General features: G+C 38.9%; 1 protein-coding gene across 5 annotated transcripts in view; it reads right to left on the reverse strand.

Annotated features, from left to right (window-relative positions):
* Positions 1 to 211: 211 nt before the first annotated feature.
* Positions 212 to 18,854, reverse strand: part of POU2F1 (POU class 2 homeobox 1) — a 111,128-nt gene continuing 92,485 nt past the window's right edge. For all 5 annotated transcript variants that reach the window (XM_051644067.1, XM_051644069.1, XM_051644068.1 and 2 more), the window contains 9 exons: positions 16,073 to 16,167; positions 13,469 to 13,642; positions 9,710 to 9,851; positions 7,395 to 7,540; positions 6,358 to 6,537; positions 3,618 to 3,723; positions 2,840 to 3,185; positions 1,933 to 2,021; positions 212 to 742 (listed from right to left, as the gene is read on the reverse strand). In XM_051644067.1, coding sequence (XP_051500027.1) covers positions 432 to 742; positions 1,933 to 2,021; positions 2,840 to 3,185; positions 3,618 to 3,723; positions 6,358 to 6,537; positions 7,395 to 7,540; positions 9,710 to 9,851; positions 13,469 to 13,642; positions 16,073 to 16,167 — 1,589 coding nt within the window. In that variant the 3' untranslated portion in view covers positions 212 to 431. The remainder of the gene's footprint in view (positions 743 to 1,932; positions 2,022 to 2,839; positions 3,186 to 3,617; positions 3,724 to 6,357; positions 6,538 to 7,394; positions 7,541 to 9,709; positions 9,852 to 13,468; positions 13,643 to 16,072; positions 16,168 to 18,854) is intronic.

Below are 18,854 nucleotides of genomic sequence, written 5' to 3' on the forward strand. Positions count from 1 at the left end.
TAAAATGATAATTAAAAAAAGAAAGATATTTAGACCGAAAGAAACAACAAATTCCCCTTCCTATGTTTGATAACCCACCTTAACTTGTCATTGTGACTGCTGGAAATGATAAGTAGTCCTTTCACTTTTTTTGTGGTTTTTTTTTTTGTTGGTTTTTTTTGTTTTGTTTTTTTTTTACATTTTTGGTTAGAAAGTTCTCCGATCCATGAAGCAATCCTGAAAAGACAGTGTTTATTATAAAATTAGGCAAATGTCTGTCCCAGCTTTAAATCCTTCCTGTTTTGCTTTTGGTTTTTATGTTTTTCTTTCTCTCCCTTGTCCCCAGCAACACGGCGAGAGGATGCCCATCACATTTTCAGTTTATAAACCCCGCTGGCAGCCAATCCCACCACAGTGTGAAACTGGCTGCTGGCAGCACAGCTCAGCCCGGCTCACTGTGCCTTGGAGGCAGTAGTGGTGGTGGACGTGGCCCCGCTGGCAGAGGCCACCGTGAGGAGAGAGTTCTGGATGGACTCAGCTGAGGTGGAGGTGGCGTGAAGGCTGGCGACTGGTCCAGAGGCCCCTGCGGAGGCTGCAGCTGCAGAGACCAAGCTAACTGGGTTGCTGGTGAGCAGAGAAAGGTTCTGAGGGTTCAGGAACAGAGGGGCAGTTACGATGTTAGGAGTACCTCCAGCATTGGCAAACACCAAGTTTCCAGTTGCATCCAGTGATGTTATTGGAAGAGAGCCACCAGATGCAAGAGCTAAAAAAGGGAACATTGAGCAGGAAGAAGATAACATTAGCAGTAAGCAATAAAGCAGAATGTGCCTAAAAGCAACTGGTCCCTGCATTTTCCTTCCTCCAATGTGCGTGCTCCCTACACCACTAACAACAGTCATCCCAGTATAGGGTGTTTTTTAAAAACAACTGTGAAGCGTGGCCAAAACCTTCCAGATACTAAAATGCCTCTGTTGTCTGCTCCTAAACTAATTCCCTATTGTGTCTGTCTTCAGATCTTTAAGTGCAATACTGGTCTATGTTTCCTGCCACAGAAAACCTGTACCTCCAGGCAACCTGTACTGGAAAGGATTGAGATGAGTGTTCACATGAAATCCCAGCTATCACAATATAAAGGTGGTCATGTAACCTCGAGCACAATATTTTAGATGTTAACAACAACTACTGTTACAACTTACTCACACCAGCCTACAGGGTTCAGGCTGCCTTAGATTATGATTTCCTAAATTTATTCGTGACACTTTATGAAATTGTACTTTCTTGTACCCTGGAAACAAGACTTTTTAAAGCCAGTTTCAAGGATATTTGAATACATAGGTTAGCTAGCTCTTTAGGCACTTACAGTATCTAGTTTTTACAGATGGCAACCTGGGAATAACTCTTGCTAAAGTCAGTGGAAACTTCTGGCTGCATGACACTTCCAAAATAAATCTTTACTCCTCTGGATAGGAATTTATGAATTTAAAGCTCTACATAAGGACTTCAGAAGGTGGATTGGTTTTTAAATACTTATGAGAACAAAAATTTGGGATCAAGTCTTGCTGGGAACTACCCTCCTAAAAGAGACTCCAAAAGAGCACAAACTGGTCAAGCTTATGCTGGGAGAGCTATAAAAAGCAAATCTCTAACCTGCTGGTGACACATGGCCATGGGGGGAGGACAGCAAAACAAATTCCAGATCACATTCAGCATCTTAAATGCCTCCTGTAAATCACTACAAGATCATACACAGTTCTAAACCCCTTTCTGAAGTTGTATCTGCTCTTATCTCTAATATCCATGAAATGTATTTGCACATTTAAATTTTGTAAGACCTTTCCTCCTTTGACATTCATGTCCGGTGCTAAGGAGTCAGTGTTCCTTTTCGGTAAAGAAAAACAAAGGATGGAAACTGAATTTGCATGACAGAGATGCACTAGAAGGAGCATTACTGACCTTGAATAGTTGCCAGTGTACTGTTGCTCATCAAGGCCGGGCTGAGAGCACCACCTAATGTTCCTGGATTGAGACTGAGTAAGGCACCTCTGCGGGAAGCAAGATCATGGAAGAAGAAACAAAGGAAAGGAGTGTTACTTTTAAGAAACAGCTGTCACTGTTCAGAAGTACACCATTATATATTACTAAAAAAAAGAGAGGAAAGCAGGGGCAAGGAGGAAGGGCTAATTTTAGTTTTAGTTTTTCCTTCATGATGCCTTGAGTAGACATTGTCTTTCAGCGGTGTCATTAGCGACATGCCTGAAGTGCAGACACCTTTAATATGTGACTTGTATTGATTGTTGCAGTAAAATATTCTTGCAGAGTATTTTGGGGAAACTGCCACTTGTTAGAGAGCTATCATCATCTCCCAGATTCAAATAAGAAAGATGTAAATCAAGAGGAACTGAAGGAACAAAAAGTCACCTCTTGGAGCAACATTATAAAAACTAAATTTCTACAATACATCATCATGCACCTTTCACGGCTTCTTGCTCATGATGGAGAAATGAATACAGAGGTGTGAAGTGGGTATAGGCTAGCTCTCCATTTTACAGTTAGTAGAAGAGATTCTATGATTCATTGGTAAGTTGCAGTTCTTAAGTCAAGCTCTGTAGTGGGATGGATGACTTATCAACATTGCTGCAACCAAGCTTTTACATCTGTAAAATGAAAACAGTATTTGTGTACATTGATGGGAATGGCCAATTACGATCTATAAGTAAACCTTCAAAACTTGAGATAAATGACAGTAGAACCACCAAATGAGCTACCAGAAAATAATGATACATAAAAGCAATTTAATCCTAGAATCCTCCTTCTGTTTTCTGTCATCTCACCTAAAAGGGTGTGAAAAACTCATCCTTACCCAGCTGCAAACTGTGAGGATGCCATCAAGCCTGGGTTTAGTCCTGCTGCAGCAGCCATGGCAGCAAGACTTGCGTTTGCAGGCAACTGTGCAGCTCCTTGTAATGCAGCTGCTGCCGCTGTTTGCAACCCTGATGCCGTTACCATCACCTGGCTGGTCCCAAGAGGGGAGGACAAGGGAGCGGAGGTTGTCTGTGTTGTGCTGGTCTCACTGGCACTGGATGCCTCTGAAGCTGAGGCTGAGGCAGAAGGGGAAGGACTCGGGGAGGGTGATGTCACTGCTGAAGAAGCTGGAGGTGCTGTTGAAATCACTGTTGCTGTGTTGTTGGAGGTGGTTTCTGTTGTGCCTACAAGATTGATTCTGGTTAGATCGGTACAAAACACAGATACGACTGCAAAGAAACCAGTATCCATCAGAACTGAACTGCACATCCAACTGAAAGGGAGACAAACACACATTTCTGTAGGAACAAGAAGCACCAAGGGTCCAAATGGGAAGCTCAGACTATAATGAAATTACATTTCCCAGCAGGAGGCTAAGGAGGCTTAGAAGCTAACAGTGGTATATATCTTATTTCATTTCAGTGTCACCTGTGATTTTATCCCCAGAAAAGTCAACTGAATGGTCACAAAGACTGAAGTTTCCTAGTGGAATAACAAGGAACAATGACAAGAATGTTTTAGGATACCAGTGACCAATACTGAATGGCTTTTTGAAAGGATAAAATAGTGCAAAATGGTGGAGGTTTAATGTGGGGACAAGATAAATCAGCCCTTACCTGTGACCGACAGACTAGTTACAGCAGGACTTGTTAGAGGGAGCACAGGATTGACAGTCAGGGTCGTAGCTGCACTGCTAGTCACAAGGCTTGGCGTGGTTGCCACCTGGAGGTTAAAAAAGAATACAACTGCTCATCTGTTAAAAGAAAAAGAGTTGGCTACTAGACTTTGATTTCTTTCTTCACATCCTCAGCTGAGAAAGTTATCAGGGAAAACACTGGACATAAACTAGCTCTTTTGTAGTTCCATTACTTTATCATTCAGTGGACCAACCACAGTACCTTCTCTAACTTCCAGCAATACCTTTATTCTTAATCATTCAGTATTTGAAGGGAGACATATCCATTACCTCCAGTCTGTCTCAGGACTGCAAGTTAGCCCCCCCTCTCTGCCTCCCCCCAAAGACAGTACCTTATTTTAACAGAGTCACCCTTAGAGGGTTACAAAATATATTATTTCTGCATGTTGTTTTATTTCTTGTTTAAACATCTTTTCAGCTCTAGATCTCTTTCTCTGATAAAATTATTGAAATGTTCCAGCATTACCAAATTTATATGTTTACATGGATAAATAGAGTAACATTTCACTTTTACTCAGCCAAATTACAAGCTCTACTTTGATACGCTTCCTTGTGCCAGAGGAAGGATCTCTGAATTTTAGAATATTGAAATTACATAAGCTAATTTTACTTGTGGATGGCTTATTACAAAAAAGCTACAATAAACTGAAGTCATTACCAATAAAAACAACCAAAGATTTAAGGCTGAAGAAACTAGCTTATGAGGAAAAATGAAACATAAGGAAAGCAAGGACTTTTTATGGACAAGAAATGGTGTTCAACAGTAATATTTGAAGGCTGTTATACATCAATGAGAGAAATGAAACCTTTAGAATTGCCCAAGAGAACACAGCCAAGGATATAGGCTAAAATCTTCCTCCCTTCCCCTCTCTCTTCCCTTAAGTTTATTATCAAAGGAATCTCTCTCATGCTGTGTACCCTCTTCTAGGAAGTCAAATGCTTCATGCATTTTAAACAAGACTGGGACAGCTGGGACAGATCTAAAAGCTTTTTGCCCATCTCAAATAGTGTATGAAATAAAGAAGCCTGAGATACATAGCATGCTTCCCACTAATGCAGCCCGGACAGCGTATCTGTCATCCGTCCACCCAACAGTTACGGCCAAGGTCACAATCTGTATTTCAGGGCAGTGAATGACCTAGAATTAATACAGCTAACCCCATGGTCACAATGACTGACTTCAGCCAATGCAAACATAGGCTGCCACTGAAAGGAGCATTCTCCTCCAATCCTGCTTCAGAGTCCGAGCACGGGCTACAGCTCAGACCCGTTATCTAGCCATACTGAAAATTCATCATTGTTCTTCACATGGTTGATTTGCAGTCAAACTAGTAAACTAAGCCAAATCATTATATGGACACATCATCTCCAGAGCTGACACAAGGAATCAACAAAGCACACAGCCAGTGAAGTCTGGGGGCAGCAGGGCTGGAATATCCAGTTGTGTGGTAGCACAATCTTAAGAGAAGCTTGTAATGAGTGAAAATGCTTAGTGAAACATCACTGAAAAAATGGAGACTGTGATCAATGCCTCAATTTCTTACATCCAATGACAGTTTATAACAAAAGGCAAATTTACATAGGAAGGGTTTCCTAAGTTGCAGTCTGAGTAAACTTGCATGGTTACTAAAACACACTATCATAAATCTCCCTGTGTTCTGCTTTGGTAGCAAGACACACAACCTTGCCTTCCAATTGGGGAAAAATAAAAAAAAAAAAAAAGAAAAAAGACTAAGTACATTTAACACATCCCTTCCCCTAAAACAAAAGGTTGCATGCACATATCCTGAGACATGGATGAGGGGAAAGAATGACACGTCACCCAAATGAATGGTTTAATGAATTACTGGAAGATATTAGCTACTACAGTGATGAGGGTGGAATAAAAACTACAAAAGGACAGCTACAGCTACATAAATTCCACCACATTCCTATTAGCATAGCTACTATGAAGTCTAATAGCTACTGTTTCTATTTATGAAAACAGACCTCCATGGACATTGGTAGCAAAGAAGCTGAAGGAACCTTGATGCATGTGTTTTGTTACTCTTATTTTCATGAAGTTTGTGTTTACCTGAGGCAAATACAAGTGTGGGAAATTAATTACATGAGTATTAGCTAAATTGCTCCTTTGTTCCACGTCTTTTTTTATATAAAACATTCCTGACTAAAAGTGACAACAACTGGATATGTGTGACTTAAGTCTCCAAATGCTATGTTCTACTGCTGCTCATTTACTTATCAGAGCAGCCAAAATAAGAGGGAAGGGTAGAGCTGTTTAGCATTTTTCAATTTTTTCTAAATTTAACATTTTTTTAAATTACTATTTTTTTACAAAAAAGTTTGGGCGAGACAGAAGTCCAGACATAAACTGGAGTCACTATCTGGAATACGTTCGAAACAATAACCCCAACTACAAATTTGCTAGTCAGAATACTTACTCACCAGCTGGTTAAATCAAACACCCAAACTGAAGGCCCAACCACTAGTGCTTGATTTGTAAGCATTAGCTCTCTTATATAGTATGCAAGTAGGATATTTAAAATGGCAGTAAGGCATACATTTTTGAGAGCACGTCTGCTGTTCAAAGGTGTAGCATGTGCAACTTCCACAGTGAGTACAGCAGAAATATCTCTTCCAGTGAGTTTCTTGATTCTTACCAGTGAGGTTGGGCAAGGGAAAATTGCTTTGATGGGCGAGCTGCTGGTTCCACCACTGCTGGGTGGGTTGATCCTTTTCTCCTTCTGGCGCCGGTTACAGAACCAAACGCGGATCACCTCCTTCTCCATGTTTAGCTGGTCAGCTATCATGGCGATCTCATCCGAGGTAGGCTTTTGGTTCTGAGGAAAGGAAACAGTACTTGAAAAGCTGTGAAATTACCTTCTGAAGTTTTACATTATAGCTTCTTCATCACTAGGCAGAAATCTGGATCCAGAATCTGATCAGTGGTACAGCAGAGATAGACCATAATAGGTACTTCTGCCCTCCATCTTCTTAGTTACAGGAACATTTCTAACAGCAGTAAGATATGCTCCTCAGAGATGATGAAAACTAAGCTCACAAGCTTCTTTTTGAGAGAAGGCACCTCACTTGTGAGTTAATCCTTCAAGCAATTCTAGACCTCAATAAGGAAATATTTCTTGCAGCATCTCTCGAAAAGAAGAGAGATTAACTCCAGCAACAGCTAAATGAACCCCAAGTAGTCTAAACCTAAAATGAAAGACAGGTAGATTGAATGGGCTACTTACAGAGGCTATCTGCCCATACAGCTGCACAAAGTGCCTGATAAGAGTACCATGTACCATAAGGCCAGCTAAAAGGCTCACAATTATGTATGTTTAGACTGCCACCCCATTTATCCATCCTCAGAAAGGGGAATAATTTTTTCTTCATTTTGATGTGCAGAATATCAGCCTTAGATCTATGGCTCAGTAGCTTGGAATGCAAAATCATGGTCAGTGGACTGCAATATCCAATAAGGTTTTTTTGAGGGCGTTTTATGTTTCTTCTTTTTTTTTTTTTTTTTTAAGTGAAGAAGACATTCATGAATGCTTCTTGGCATTGCCTTCCTATTCACCTTGTTTAGTACAAGCACTTTCCTAAACAGCACAGTAACAGGTTCACTCTAACAGACATGAATTCTAAGCAAAGTTTCTTCATTTCTTTGTAGGCTGAGCAGAGCAACAGGATCACCGACCTCCAGGAAACTCTTCTCTAAGGCCACACGTATGTTGGTCTCTATGCTGGTGCGTTTCTTCCTCCTACGGTTCAAGCCTTCGATCCCCTGCCCTGGGGAATTCAGGGCACTTGGGCTGGAGAGAGTTGAATCAGATGAGAGGTTTTCTGAAAAAGAAAGTAACATAAATCAGAAGATTTTATTTGAATGCAGTGCAGTCTAATGCAAGTGTTCCTCACCTGTGCAAGGTATGTTTAAACCCACCCTGTACCTATTTCAGATACAGAGAGATTTCTGAAGATCACATGCATTAATTATTGTACTTGTAAATTATAACACGTACTTGAAACTTTAAAGCTACAAGTAAGCTCAGAGGGAACTCTCTGCTCCTGTATGCTACCCACAGTATCTCTTTCGTAACACCTACACAAAGTTTGTCTCCCTTATCCCATTCCATCCCACACTCATTCACTCTAAGTCACAGTTCAAAGGAAAAAAGTAGTAACTGATATCCATGAGCCACAGCTGGAAGTCACAGGCAATTATGAAAAAATTTGAGCAGCCTGAAATTTCTTTTACCCACTCTGCAATACACTAGAGAAATTTCATAGCCAGGTTCACAGTGTTCAGCCTCCTCTCTCTGGAGATCTTAGTAGCTACTCAGTGCTATGAAGTTCTGCCCAACAGCCTACACACGTAGCAGCTCCCGCTCCTTAGCTTCACTAGGTCTCTAGCTGTCAACCCTTAATTCTGTCTTTTTGGCTCCACAGAGAGCAAAGACAGAACACACTTGACTCTGCTTTGTAGCATGAAGTGCAAAATAACCCACAGACAGGTTCCAGCAGAGAATTTAAACAAAATTATTAATTATGACTGAAGATCCCTCACTGCACTGGGGTTTGTGGGTGATACATAGGTGTCAAAGTTCAAAATGCCTAAGACCATTCTGGTAGGCTCAATGGACAAGTACATTCAGTTAATTATTTTCTAGAATTTATTTTTTTCCCCAATAATGGCACTCCATAAATGTGCCAAAATCCCTCTTCATCCTGAAAACTCCACAGACCAAGCTGAGTTCTCTAAGTTCTCCAACATTGCAATATATTGTAATAGAAGGAATCCTGAGAACACTTCTCCTGCCTGCTCTTACATAAAAGCAGTTTTTAAAGTAATCTGAATCTTTCTTTCAAAGATTTCCATGAAACTGAATCAAAGACAATGATTCTCACTTTCCAGGCTGTGAAGGAACCTGACATTGTTTACAGGTTCTAAATTTACAGATCTAAGTATTTATTCAGGCTAGGAGGATAAGGAAACTATTGCATTCCTTGCAGTACTGGACTCATCCACTGTTGCAGAACGGTTTGGGGACCACTGGACTGTGGATTAGTGCACTTGGTGTGAAGATTTTTATGTTTTCTCACAGATCTAGATTACCTAAAGACAACCCCTGTCAGCACAATAGAATGACACTTCCTTGCTTCAATGCAGGACAGATTTTCAACACTGCATCCAATTACTTTCAAAATTTCAGAGAATATTGTAGACGCCAGCATAAAGCTCTCTTCATTTTGGTAAAAATAGGAAGGAACGCACTGTCCCTGCCATCTGTTTAGCAGATCCATCAGTTTTATACCACGTACAATTGTATACTTGGAAGAAAAAACTAGCTGACTGCTCATTTAAACACTTTCTATCCTAACACCTAGCACCACCATCCAAGCTCCTTTTGCTAATGGAAAAAAAAAGAAAACAACAACAAAAAAAGAACACTACCAACATTGGCATAACCAATAACTTAAATGCCAGGAAAAAAAAAAATCAGGAAGAAAAATGTAAAACCTAAGCAACAAAAAGGTCTTCCTATAAGGGAGGAAGAAAGTGTTTATATAGACCCTTAGAAAGACCTGAAAAAAATGCTCATAGGGGTGTGGGAGGAGATGAACACAATAGGCTCTGTCTAGTGAAACAACATACCATGCAAACCTCTCTACTACACATCTGAAAAAGAAAGCTAGAAGAGGATTAGAAGTTATATGCATTAACATACATGAAGGAAGGAAACCATGACACATTATACCTCACCCCATGCAATTATTCACCTGGCTGCAGAACACAGTTCTGAAAGTTCAATACTGGAACAATTCTGGATGTGTATGGGCACATGAAAAGGGAAGTATGGACCCTTATTCCTATACCCTTGTTTGTCCCATGGAGAGCTACAAAGATTGGTGGCTTCATAAAACCGTAAGGGCACAAATGAAGCAGTTTCTCAGGGATTTTCAGAATCCCACTGATTCTGGTAGGCTGGTGAAGAAATACACAGACTCATTCACCTGCATCATTGAGCCACTTTTCCAGAAGTGGCTTTAACTTGCACATGTTCTTAAAGCTGAGGTTCAAGGCTTCAAAGCGAGAGATGGTAGTTTGGCTGAAGTCATTTCCATAGAGTTTGCCCATAGCGAGCCCAACATCACCCTGGACAAAGAAAGAGAAAAAAGGAATTCACTAACACAGGCACTTCCAAAGCAAGGAATCCTGTCACATTCTCATGTTCTTCTAGTAACTCCACTGCTACATGGGATTTCAGTTTCACAGAAACTTGCTCGGTGCTACCAAGATTCAAGCTACAGCAAAAGAAGTATCAAACCTCAGTCAGTTTAACCACGTAACTTTCCAGGAAATCCCTGATGCTTTGTCATCTTAGCATTATCAGTGAGGAGAACATTCCATTGAATATTAACTTGTAGTTTCTTTCTTACTTTGTTAAAACATGTAAAGGTCAAGCTCTCTTTCGGAGCAGCTTTAAGTACCTGCATATTTCACAATGAAGAAGTTCAAATAAGCAAAAATGCAGTGAATTAATATACTCAAATTTGTAGAAAATACTCTTGAAAAGATGCCTGCAAATATATATCCCATTTAAATGGATGCAAAACACTCTTATCAGAACTTTTAGTATCTTCTGAGGTTCAAACCAAACTTCTCCCCACAGACAGACATTTCAAAGTAGACAAGAAGTTGAACCATTTCAAACAACGATTAACTGTAGTCTTCACTACCATTACCCATCTGCCAAAAAGCTATCCAGGAGATTTATAGGCAGATTATAATCTCTTTACATCTGTTAATGCTTTTCAAACTCAGTTTCAGCTATCTGACAGTCTCCTTATCCTAATACACAGACACGTCTACGTAGCTCACACTTGGAAAGTCTTGTTTAAATAAAAACAAAACAAAACAATAATCAATCCCTTCTTGATTGTGGCCATTAGAAACACCATAACATTTTCTTGTTTTGTTTGAAAGCTGGAAGGTCCTGCCCATTGACAAATGTAATTATTTATTCAGTATGCTGTTTGGTCTAAAGTAGTTTCATTTTTATTTTTGAACACAAGTAAGTATGAAAAGTCTAGAAAAAGAGACTGAAAAGCTTGAGCATAGTTAGTGGAGTTTAATTGCAAGTGGGTTAGTGGGATTGTGTGTAAATATTGCTTTCTTTCCTTTTAGGTCAGATCCACAACCACAGCTTGATATAAGTATACTAACAGCATGCAACGGAAGAAAACAACCTTTGGTAAGCTTAGCAAATCATGCAGGTTGTGCAAAGAAAACAATTTCCTTCCTAGAAGAGGATCAGAGCAATTGGCTTGTAAGCCTGTCAATTAGAGGAAACAGGTGGGAGCTCACATTCATACCTCTATCCATACGCCAGGATTCTGTGCATTTTAAAACTCAGAAATAATTCCATGAGAAGTTACATGGATGCTCTACAGGGTTTATGAAGAAAACTTAGCCATGTTAAACCGTTTTAGAGACAAGTTGATTTATGACTTGGCAGGAAAGAGTTATGAAATTTGCTCCAGTCCTCCAACTAAATTTAATTCTGACATTCATGTTGTTCTTGCTAACATTTGTCATCTGATTTAAAATGAATAGTTAACCACTTCTTTGTAAAGAGTTTTCAATGCCAAAAGGTGGCAGCATTTCAGCTGTAGGCAAGGGAATTTACATATTGGAATGTGAATTTTATATATTGAGGTAGGCCACTGAAAGGATGGATGGAACGGAGGATAAATGCACTGTATACACTTCTGATCTATTCTGTAGGTCAAATGAAGCTTCAGTACTAACTGAAACTGATTATAAGGTGGATCATTGTTGTGTGCACTGGTCTGTTGAGAAGCTCTGATGCAGAGGTAACACACTTTACAGAGTAAAGAAATCCAAACAAACGGCTGTCTAGAATGTTCACTCACATAGCTTGAATCTGTATCAGCCAATTAGTCACATACCTCCGTGCACTGTGTCTCTGTATGTCAAAAAAGGAAATTTTTTTACGAAAAACAAACAAAAAGGATTTAAATCTATCACCCACTTTTCAGGGTAGGAGAAGAAACAGAACTGCTGAAGTTCAAAACCTGCTATATTGCTCACAAGACAGAATGTAGTAAGTGATTAGTTTGCAATGCAAACTAAATCTTACAATTATTTACGAAAGGCAGGGGTGGCGTGAATCTGAAAAAGCTTACAGCACCACTGGAAATAAATTTCTTTTATACTCTAAAAGGCAGTCTCTTTATCCAAACAAAGTAACAGAGGTGTCTAATTATCATCCAATTAGGCAATTAGGCAGAAGTTGTTAGAACTACCTCATTATACACATACAAACTCAGAGCAGGATGGCAATGATCAAATATAATTTTATCAGTTTCTCGAGATTCCCCTCTTTTAAGCTCAAAAACAAATATTGAATGTAGGCCTGAGCAGTTGTGCTCATTTTCCTCATTATGAAAATTTTCAACAGGGTCAATCAAGAAAGGTTAACCCGTAACTTACAAGTCGAGTTGAGCCTTTGTAATAATCTCACAACAAGGCAGTTTAAACATAGTAACTAAATCTATGTGAACCTCCTCAGTCAGGCTGTAGGGAAGCTATTGTATTTTACTCTATTCTGTTCTGCTCTATTCTAGCTTTTTGTGTGTCCATCACTTGTATTTCTGTGCCTCCCTCTAGTGGAAAGAAGGAAGGGAAAGAGGCACACATGCCAGCAAAATGCACTTCATTTTACTAAGAACATTCTGTTCTTGAGTTATAATTAGGATGCTGCCGGGAACTTTCATTATGAAACCTGATTTTTCAGACATTTAGGACTTTGCCAGGAAAATAAGTCTGACTTCAGCACATACTTTCAGCAAGAATACATTTACTTATTCTGGGGCGGGGAAGCAAATCACATATGCTGGATTAACTGCTCTGAGTTCAGACTTTTAAATACCTCCTTTGATTTTTGCATGAAATTTCTGGCAAAAAAAAAAAAAAAAAAAGAATGCCTACACTTAACACAGTCTCCTGACAAAATTATTTGTTTACCTGGATATTTTACTTTTGCAGGGAAATACAGATTCATTTCCCTTCCACAGAATAACACGACATAAAAAAGGCACTTTGTACTTTTAATTGTACTCTTCATTTAAAAATTTTCAGTGTTCAACATTTTCTTCTGCTCTATGGGTATTTCTGAGCTTTTAAGCAAACCAAAACAAACCACAACTCCAGTTTGCCTCTGTAAGGAGAGAACTTCAAAGTGACAGTCCTTTCAGGTTTTGTTTAGGAACTTTAGGAAAAGTATTAAATACAGAAATAACTGATGTTTAATAGGAAAAATACATTTGAGAGATAAAAACCCTTTGACAGCTTAAGCAAGTCCACAGTTGTGACATACTTCTTAAACACACAGAGCAGTTAATTGTGCTGTATGATTTTTGGAACTTTGTACTTCTGAAGGCAGCTTTAAAGTGCTTTGTCCCATTCATTTTACATCCTAAAGAATGAATAGCGCACATGCAATGACATCTGGAACTGGTAAATGCAAGCACCTGCTGGGAAAATGGCTATACTTTAAAACCAACAGGGAAGTGGGATAGATGTATGACTTGTTCTGCTATTTCTTAGAAATCCCCTACATAAAGGCCAGAGCATAACCTTATTTAAGAAGATTCTCCTAGGAAAAAGTGGAATTATAGTCTCCCTCCAGACTTGAAAGATGAGACCTCAGATTCCACACTGTCAGGCACTATGGTACGCAGGCTCACCTGAGTGAATCCAAGTTTGATCCGTCTTTGTTTGAAAGTCTTGGCAAACTGCTCAAGCTCCTCAAGGTCACTGGGCTCCTCCAAGCTGGGAGTGTCGATTCGCTTTGGTGTTGACTGGCTCTGTGGAAGTGGCTGAATGGGGGTCGCTGCTATTGTGCGTGTTGGGGTTGCTGGCTATTAAGATAGAGAGCAAGGAAAAGATGAAAATCAGACTTAAAAGAATAATCAGCAAAAATTAAATTCAGAAAAAGCATGTGAGGTTTCTGTGAGAAAGATCAATGAATTTGACATTTCCAGCAACCTGAAAGTTCCTCCAATTTATTTACATTCCTCTCAAGAATGAGCAATCACCATCCAGAAAACTGTATTAGTATGACAGCCTTTTAAAGGCTCTGTCAGAACCTATTAAAGAAAAGTAAGAGATGTGCAATGCAGCAGATAACCAACAACTTTCACTTGCTACAAAAGCTGCTCAGAGAAAGGCTGAACATTCTTACTTGATATAGTTCTATCATTTACAGACAGCTTGGCATTCATCCCCTTTTAATCATTTTAAAATTGAATTTACTGCTTGTGTGAGGTGGCAGATTGTCATCAGTCCAAAAGATTCAAGTCTCTTATTTAATCTTGGAACAGTGAGCACATACAGAGGCAGCAAACATGGCAAGTTTCCTCTAATGCCATTGCTTGTGATTGACTCAACTCTTCCAGTAAGAAAAGAACAGATTCCCCTCTAACCCCTCTGTTGATACTCTGTTGATACTAGTATGAACGAATGTCCTGGTAACATAAGAAACTAAACAAAGGCAATTTTTAGGAAATAATTCCATTTAGGTCACAATTTTCTTCTATATAAAAAGCTACTTTTCCAGGAAGTCCATACAATGTTCACTATCCCTGACCACTGGCATACTGCATTTTACTATGCAACAATATGAAGAATCTGAACAAAACTAAGCATCATGGAAAATATTCACAGCTGAAAAAAAAAATATTAAGGTCTGGTATTGCACACTTCAGGCTTTATGGGCAACAGGAACACTGGAAACATGGTTTGAGTGCTTAACTCTACCTTCTTACATGCCAGGCATGAACTAAGATGCACAGACAAATAATTTACTCTAGTTAAATTTTATTTGGTTCACCTGAGGCTCTTAAGTAAAGGTGACTTAATGCTGTTAAGTCCTATGCCCAGTTTAAAACTGCAGATTCCTTCAGGGCAAATAAAAACAGCCTCAAGTCTATGCAGTGCTACCTTAAGTTTATGAAGAAGTCCTGAAATGGCTATTCTAAAAGAAATGGCCTACATATAGCTGAGTCTTTACATAGCTCCTTATGTTGTTTTTCTCCTGGGTTAGTGTGGTATTTCAGTGCACAGCAGATGGTAGAGGGAGGTCAGGATCTGTAATTCCATTACTTGAGAAATAACGTGATCATGATGATCTTTCTAGGATTGTAGATATGTGTGTCACACTGTAAAGGTTTTTAATATTTTTTTTATTTACATTAAACATGGTGGGTAATTACTGCAATATATCTTTACTGACTTCACCCCCTTTATGTAATTTATTTTCTCTTTGTAGCTTTTCCTCCAAGTATAATCTTTAGTAGGGAGTCATGCTGATAACTGAGGTATGAACTACAGAGGTGAGACAAATTCCATTTTCCACATGGTGCATGAAAAATATTATAGGTGGTATAACAGAAAATGTAGTTTTCTAAGACTCTGATAGACTCAGGCATCTTATTACAGACTAAAAAATTCGTTTTATACAACCAAGTTGGCAGGAAGATACCGTATGATATTACATGGTATTTGAGAAGCAACATGCGGTCATGTCACTAAACAACCCAGAGCGAAGCAAAATTAAATTTGCAGGCACGTGCAACCTTAAAATTGCTTTTCTTACAGTCTGAAAGCTTAATCACAGAGCTTTAATATTTTATCATATATCTAACAGAGTCTTGCAACGCATTTCTAACAATCTCTTTACTTTCATAGAAGGTAACTAAGAAGATTGGCAATGACTTAGCAATAATAGCAAAACAACTAGACTATGATAAAGATATGTTACACTACTAAAATCTTTAGAAAAGATGATATTTGTCAGGAATCCCCTATTTGAGCTTTTTAGGTAGCCCATACTTTGCTCCTCTCAATTTCACAAATTTATAAGCTGTCCAACAGTCTGTAAGTCCAACAAGAAATTAAATTATGCTATAGTGCCATTAACTCAAAATACCAATCATGGAAATTTTCAGCGAAAAATAGAAATTTAGAATGTTAAATGCATGAAAAGAGGCACATAAGGGTGGAAACTACAAAACCGAAGTTACGAACCCGCCTGGACACGTTCCTGTGTGATGTTCTCTAGGTGACCCTGCTCTGGCAGGGGGGTTGGACTAGATGATCTTTCGAGGTCCCTTCCAGCCCCTATGATTCTGTGATTCTGATACATCAGCTCTACACTGAATCTATCTAGAAAGACAAACCCACTGTTACAGCTACAGTATCTACTCAGTTAACTAATACAAGGGGTCCATTCACTTGCAATAGTTCAGATTCCCCCAGAGCAACTCAGGAACTGTAGAAATCAGCCTGACCTGCGAGGCAAGGGTGATGCTTGGCTGAGACTGCAGGAGGTTGGCTTGGCTTTGCTGAGGTAGTTGCGTTAAGAGATTCTGCGCTTGCAGGAGACCTGGAGAGAGAAAAGGGTGTGTTTCGTTTGTCATTTAAAAAAAGTAAAACACGAAATGCGGGGAAACAAGGCTCTTGCTAACAAAAGTTACAAAAAAAAAATTGAGATGTGAGCCTTCGTTTCATCCTTGTATAGGTATCTTCAGGCTTTGGACTTTGCAGCCCAAAACCCCCTTGCATTTTCCTGAAGTAATGTGGCAACAGAAGGGTAAAAGAGAAAAGTCTGTATTATTCTCCTCTGCAGAAAGAGTTCATAATGATCTAGGTTATCTCAAGTCTGTGTTCAGGAATCATTTATTGCACCTTTGTAGATCTGGGGTAAACCTCTTCCTGTAACCAACAGCTGACCAAGAATTAGGTAGCCATATAAAAACAACCAACTGAACCCTAATCAAATAAAATTTAACAATTGAATACTACTCATCACAAATCTGGTTCTTTAATCACCCTTCTTCCTCCCTGCATCACTCCATATCAGGTATCTAACAAGAAGGCATCTTCCTCTGGCAAACTTAAGCAGAGCACGCTAAAAGACAAACAAGCCCAGATAACCTCCCCCTGGCCTGAAATAAATGAGGAATCTTTTGAATAAGTAATCAGAGCTTAAAGTTTAGGTAAGATACTGATCACTGTTTAAATTGTACAAATAGAATACAGATTACACTAAATATATTACACTATTATGAAAAGGTGACAACATCACGGTCGGACTTGATGATCTGAAAGGTCTTTTCCAGCCAAAATTAGTACATGACTAAAGAACAGTTGGGATTGATGCAACCAATATACAAAATATGCTGCCAATCTAAAAATAAATTATCTTACAGGTTTATTAAATCTGACAGAAAACTGAGATATAAGCTTGCATCTATTAATTTTAACTGTAAGCTATCAGATTTATTTTTGGTTTAATTTCTAATATATTTTTTTTTGCAGTTAAGGGGTAAGAATCTTGACAAAAATTATCCCTACACTTAGTCCACTCATTCAATTTTATTGTGAAAAATATTACTGTTATCCTTCAGGTAACTCCTGGCTACAACTATTAATTTCCCCTATAATAATTTAAGAATCTGACTAATTAAACCTACACTTAATTAACATGTTCAATATACCAAGTTCCTAAAACCATGGAGGGCATGATGTCACAACAACAGAGAGACACTATGGCCACTCAGAGGACAGAACACCAAGGAAACACCACATAAATTCTGTAGAGTTCAGTGTGGCCTGTTCTGGCTCATCAGCTGGCCAATCAATCAGGGCACACCACTCACAACCAGCTACCTCCTAGTAGACTACCAGGAGGGGACATAGACATTTAGGACTTGTTAAATGCTGAGTGAGAAACAGGATGTTTTATGCAAGATTAAGGCAATAGGAGACATGAAAACTGGGACTACCATGGGGTAGGAAGAAAAAAACATTTATCCTCAATGAGGGGTATACAACTACCAAAGAGTTATCTTCTGACAGTGATATTACTGTTAATTTTTTTTTTTTTTAACAAAGTGTTGAATATGTATTTTAAATAGAATGTGTTGCTACCAAAATGCTCAAGACTTACAGAATAAAGCCAGATGCTTATGCAACATAATAGCACAGCATAGACAACTATGTAAATTTGCTTTGCACATAATCAATGTATTCCAGCTGTGTTTTTGAAAAGCCACTGCATGGCAATAAGCTTAAGAAACTTCCAAGACAGTGAGCTACTTCAGTTTACACACTGCTTTTTACAATGCCAATATTTGTTCACTTGAAAGATGATTTCAGCTACTCAACTCTCAGTATGAATTAGTGAACATTCACCTCTAGCTGAAGAGGTTTTGACCTTCATTTAGTGACAGTGAATTTTAACTGACAACTTGAAATAGAAAGGGGCAAGTCATGACACTGACCCGACAAGAGTGGCTGACCAACAATGAACCAAAAAATAGGCAGCTGACAGCGACCACAATTGACCTTTAGTCCACTGGTAACACCATCGATCACAAGTTACTGACTCATCTTATTACTATAATCAGAGTAATTAGGACTGTCCTTTTGTGATGTTTTGTCCTCAAAGAAATCCCAGGGGATGTCTTTCTGGCAATAACACTTTTGCTGAAGAGCACAAGATGACCGCACTCATCCTTGTTTTATTCTCACTCATGTTCTGAAATAATTATCACTGAAAGACAATATAAAACATTCTGAATATGTTTCATCTACTCAGTTTTTACATAATTTTATTCTATTTAAGAAATATCAATACGAGACATCTCAGGCAGAAACTGGAGAAAGCACAAGTGAGCTCAACCTGCAGCCAACTGAAGTAATGATCAGAGGACTGGGGAAGCAGCTGAACTGTTTTGGCACAGTATGCATCTGTTCCACTGACATATGTCTTTTCAGACAGTTGCTGTGCACACGCTTTGGACTCTTGTTGGCTTCCATGGGTGGGCAGCTGCAGTTTTTCTTTTTTAAGACATGATCTGAAGCCCCAAGCTTCACCTTTATTTTTTGCCCCTTTTTTTTTTTTTTTTTTTTTTTCTTTTCTGAAAACTACTGGTCCCCACTTTGGTTCCAGATAACTTCAGTAACTTAATTTACAGGGCACATAGCACAGCCTTTTAAGTATAGTGTTAAGTCCAAAATTGCACCTTTTAGTGCAAGTTTGTGAACAATACCAAACACAGGATGAGT

This window comes from Apus apus, chromosome 1 (genome assembly GCF_020740795.1).
Source record: "Apus apus isolate bApuApu2 chromosome 1, bApuApu2.pri.cur, whole genome shotgun sequence".
Taxonomy (NCBI): Eukaryota; Metazoa; Chordata; class Aves; order Apodiformes; family Apodidae; genus Apus; species Apus apus.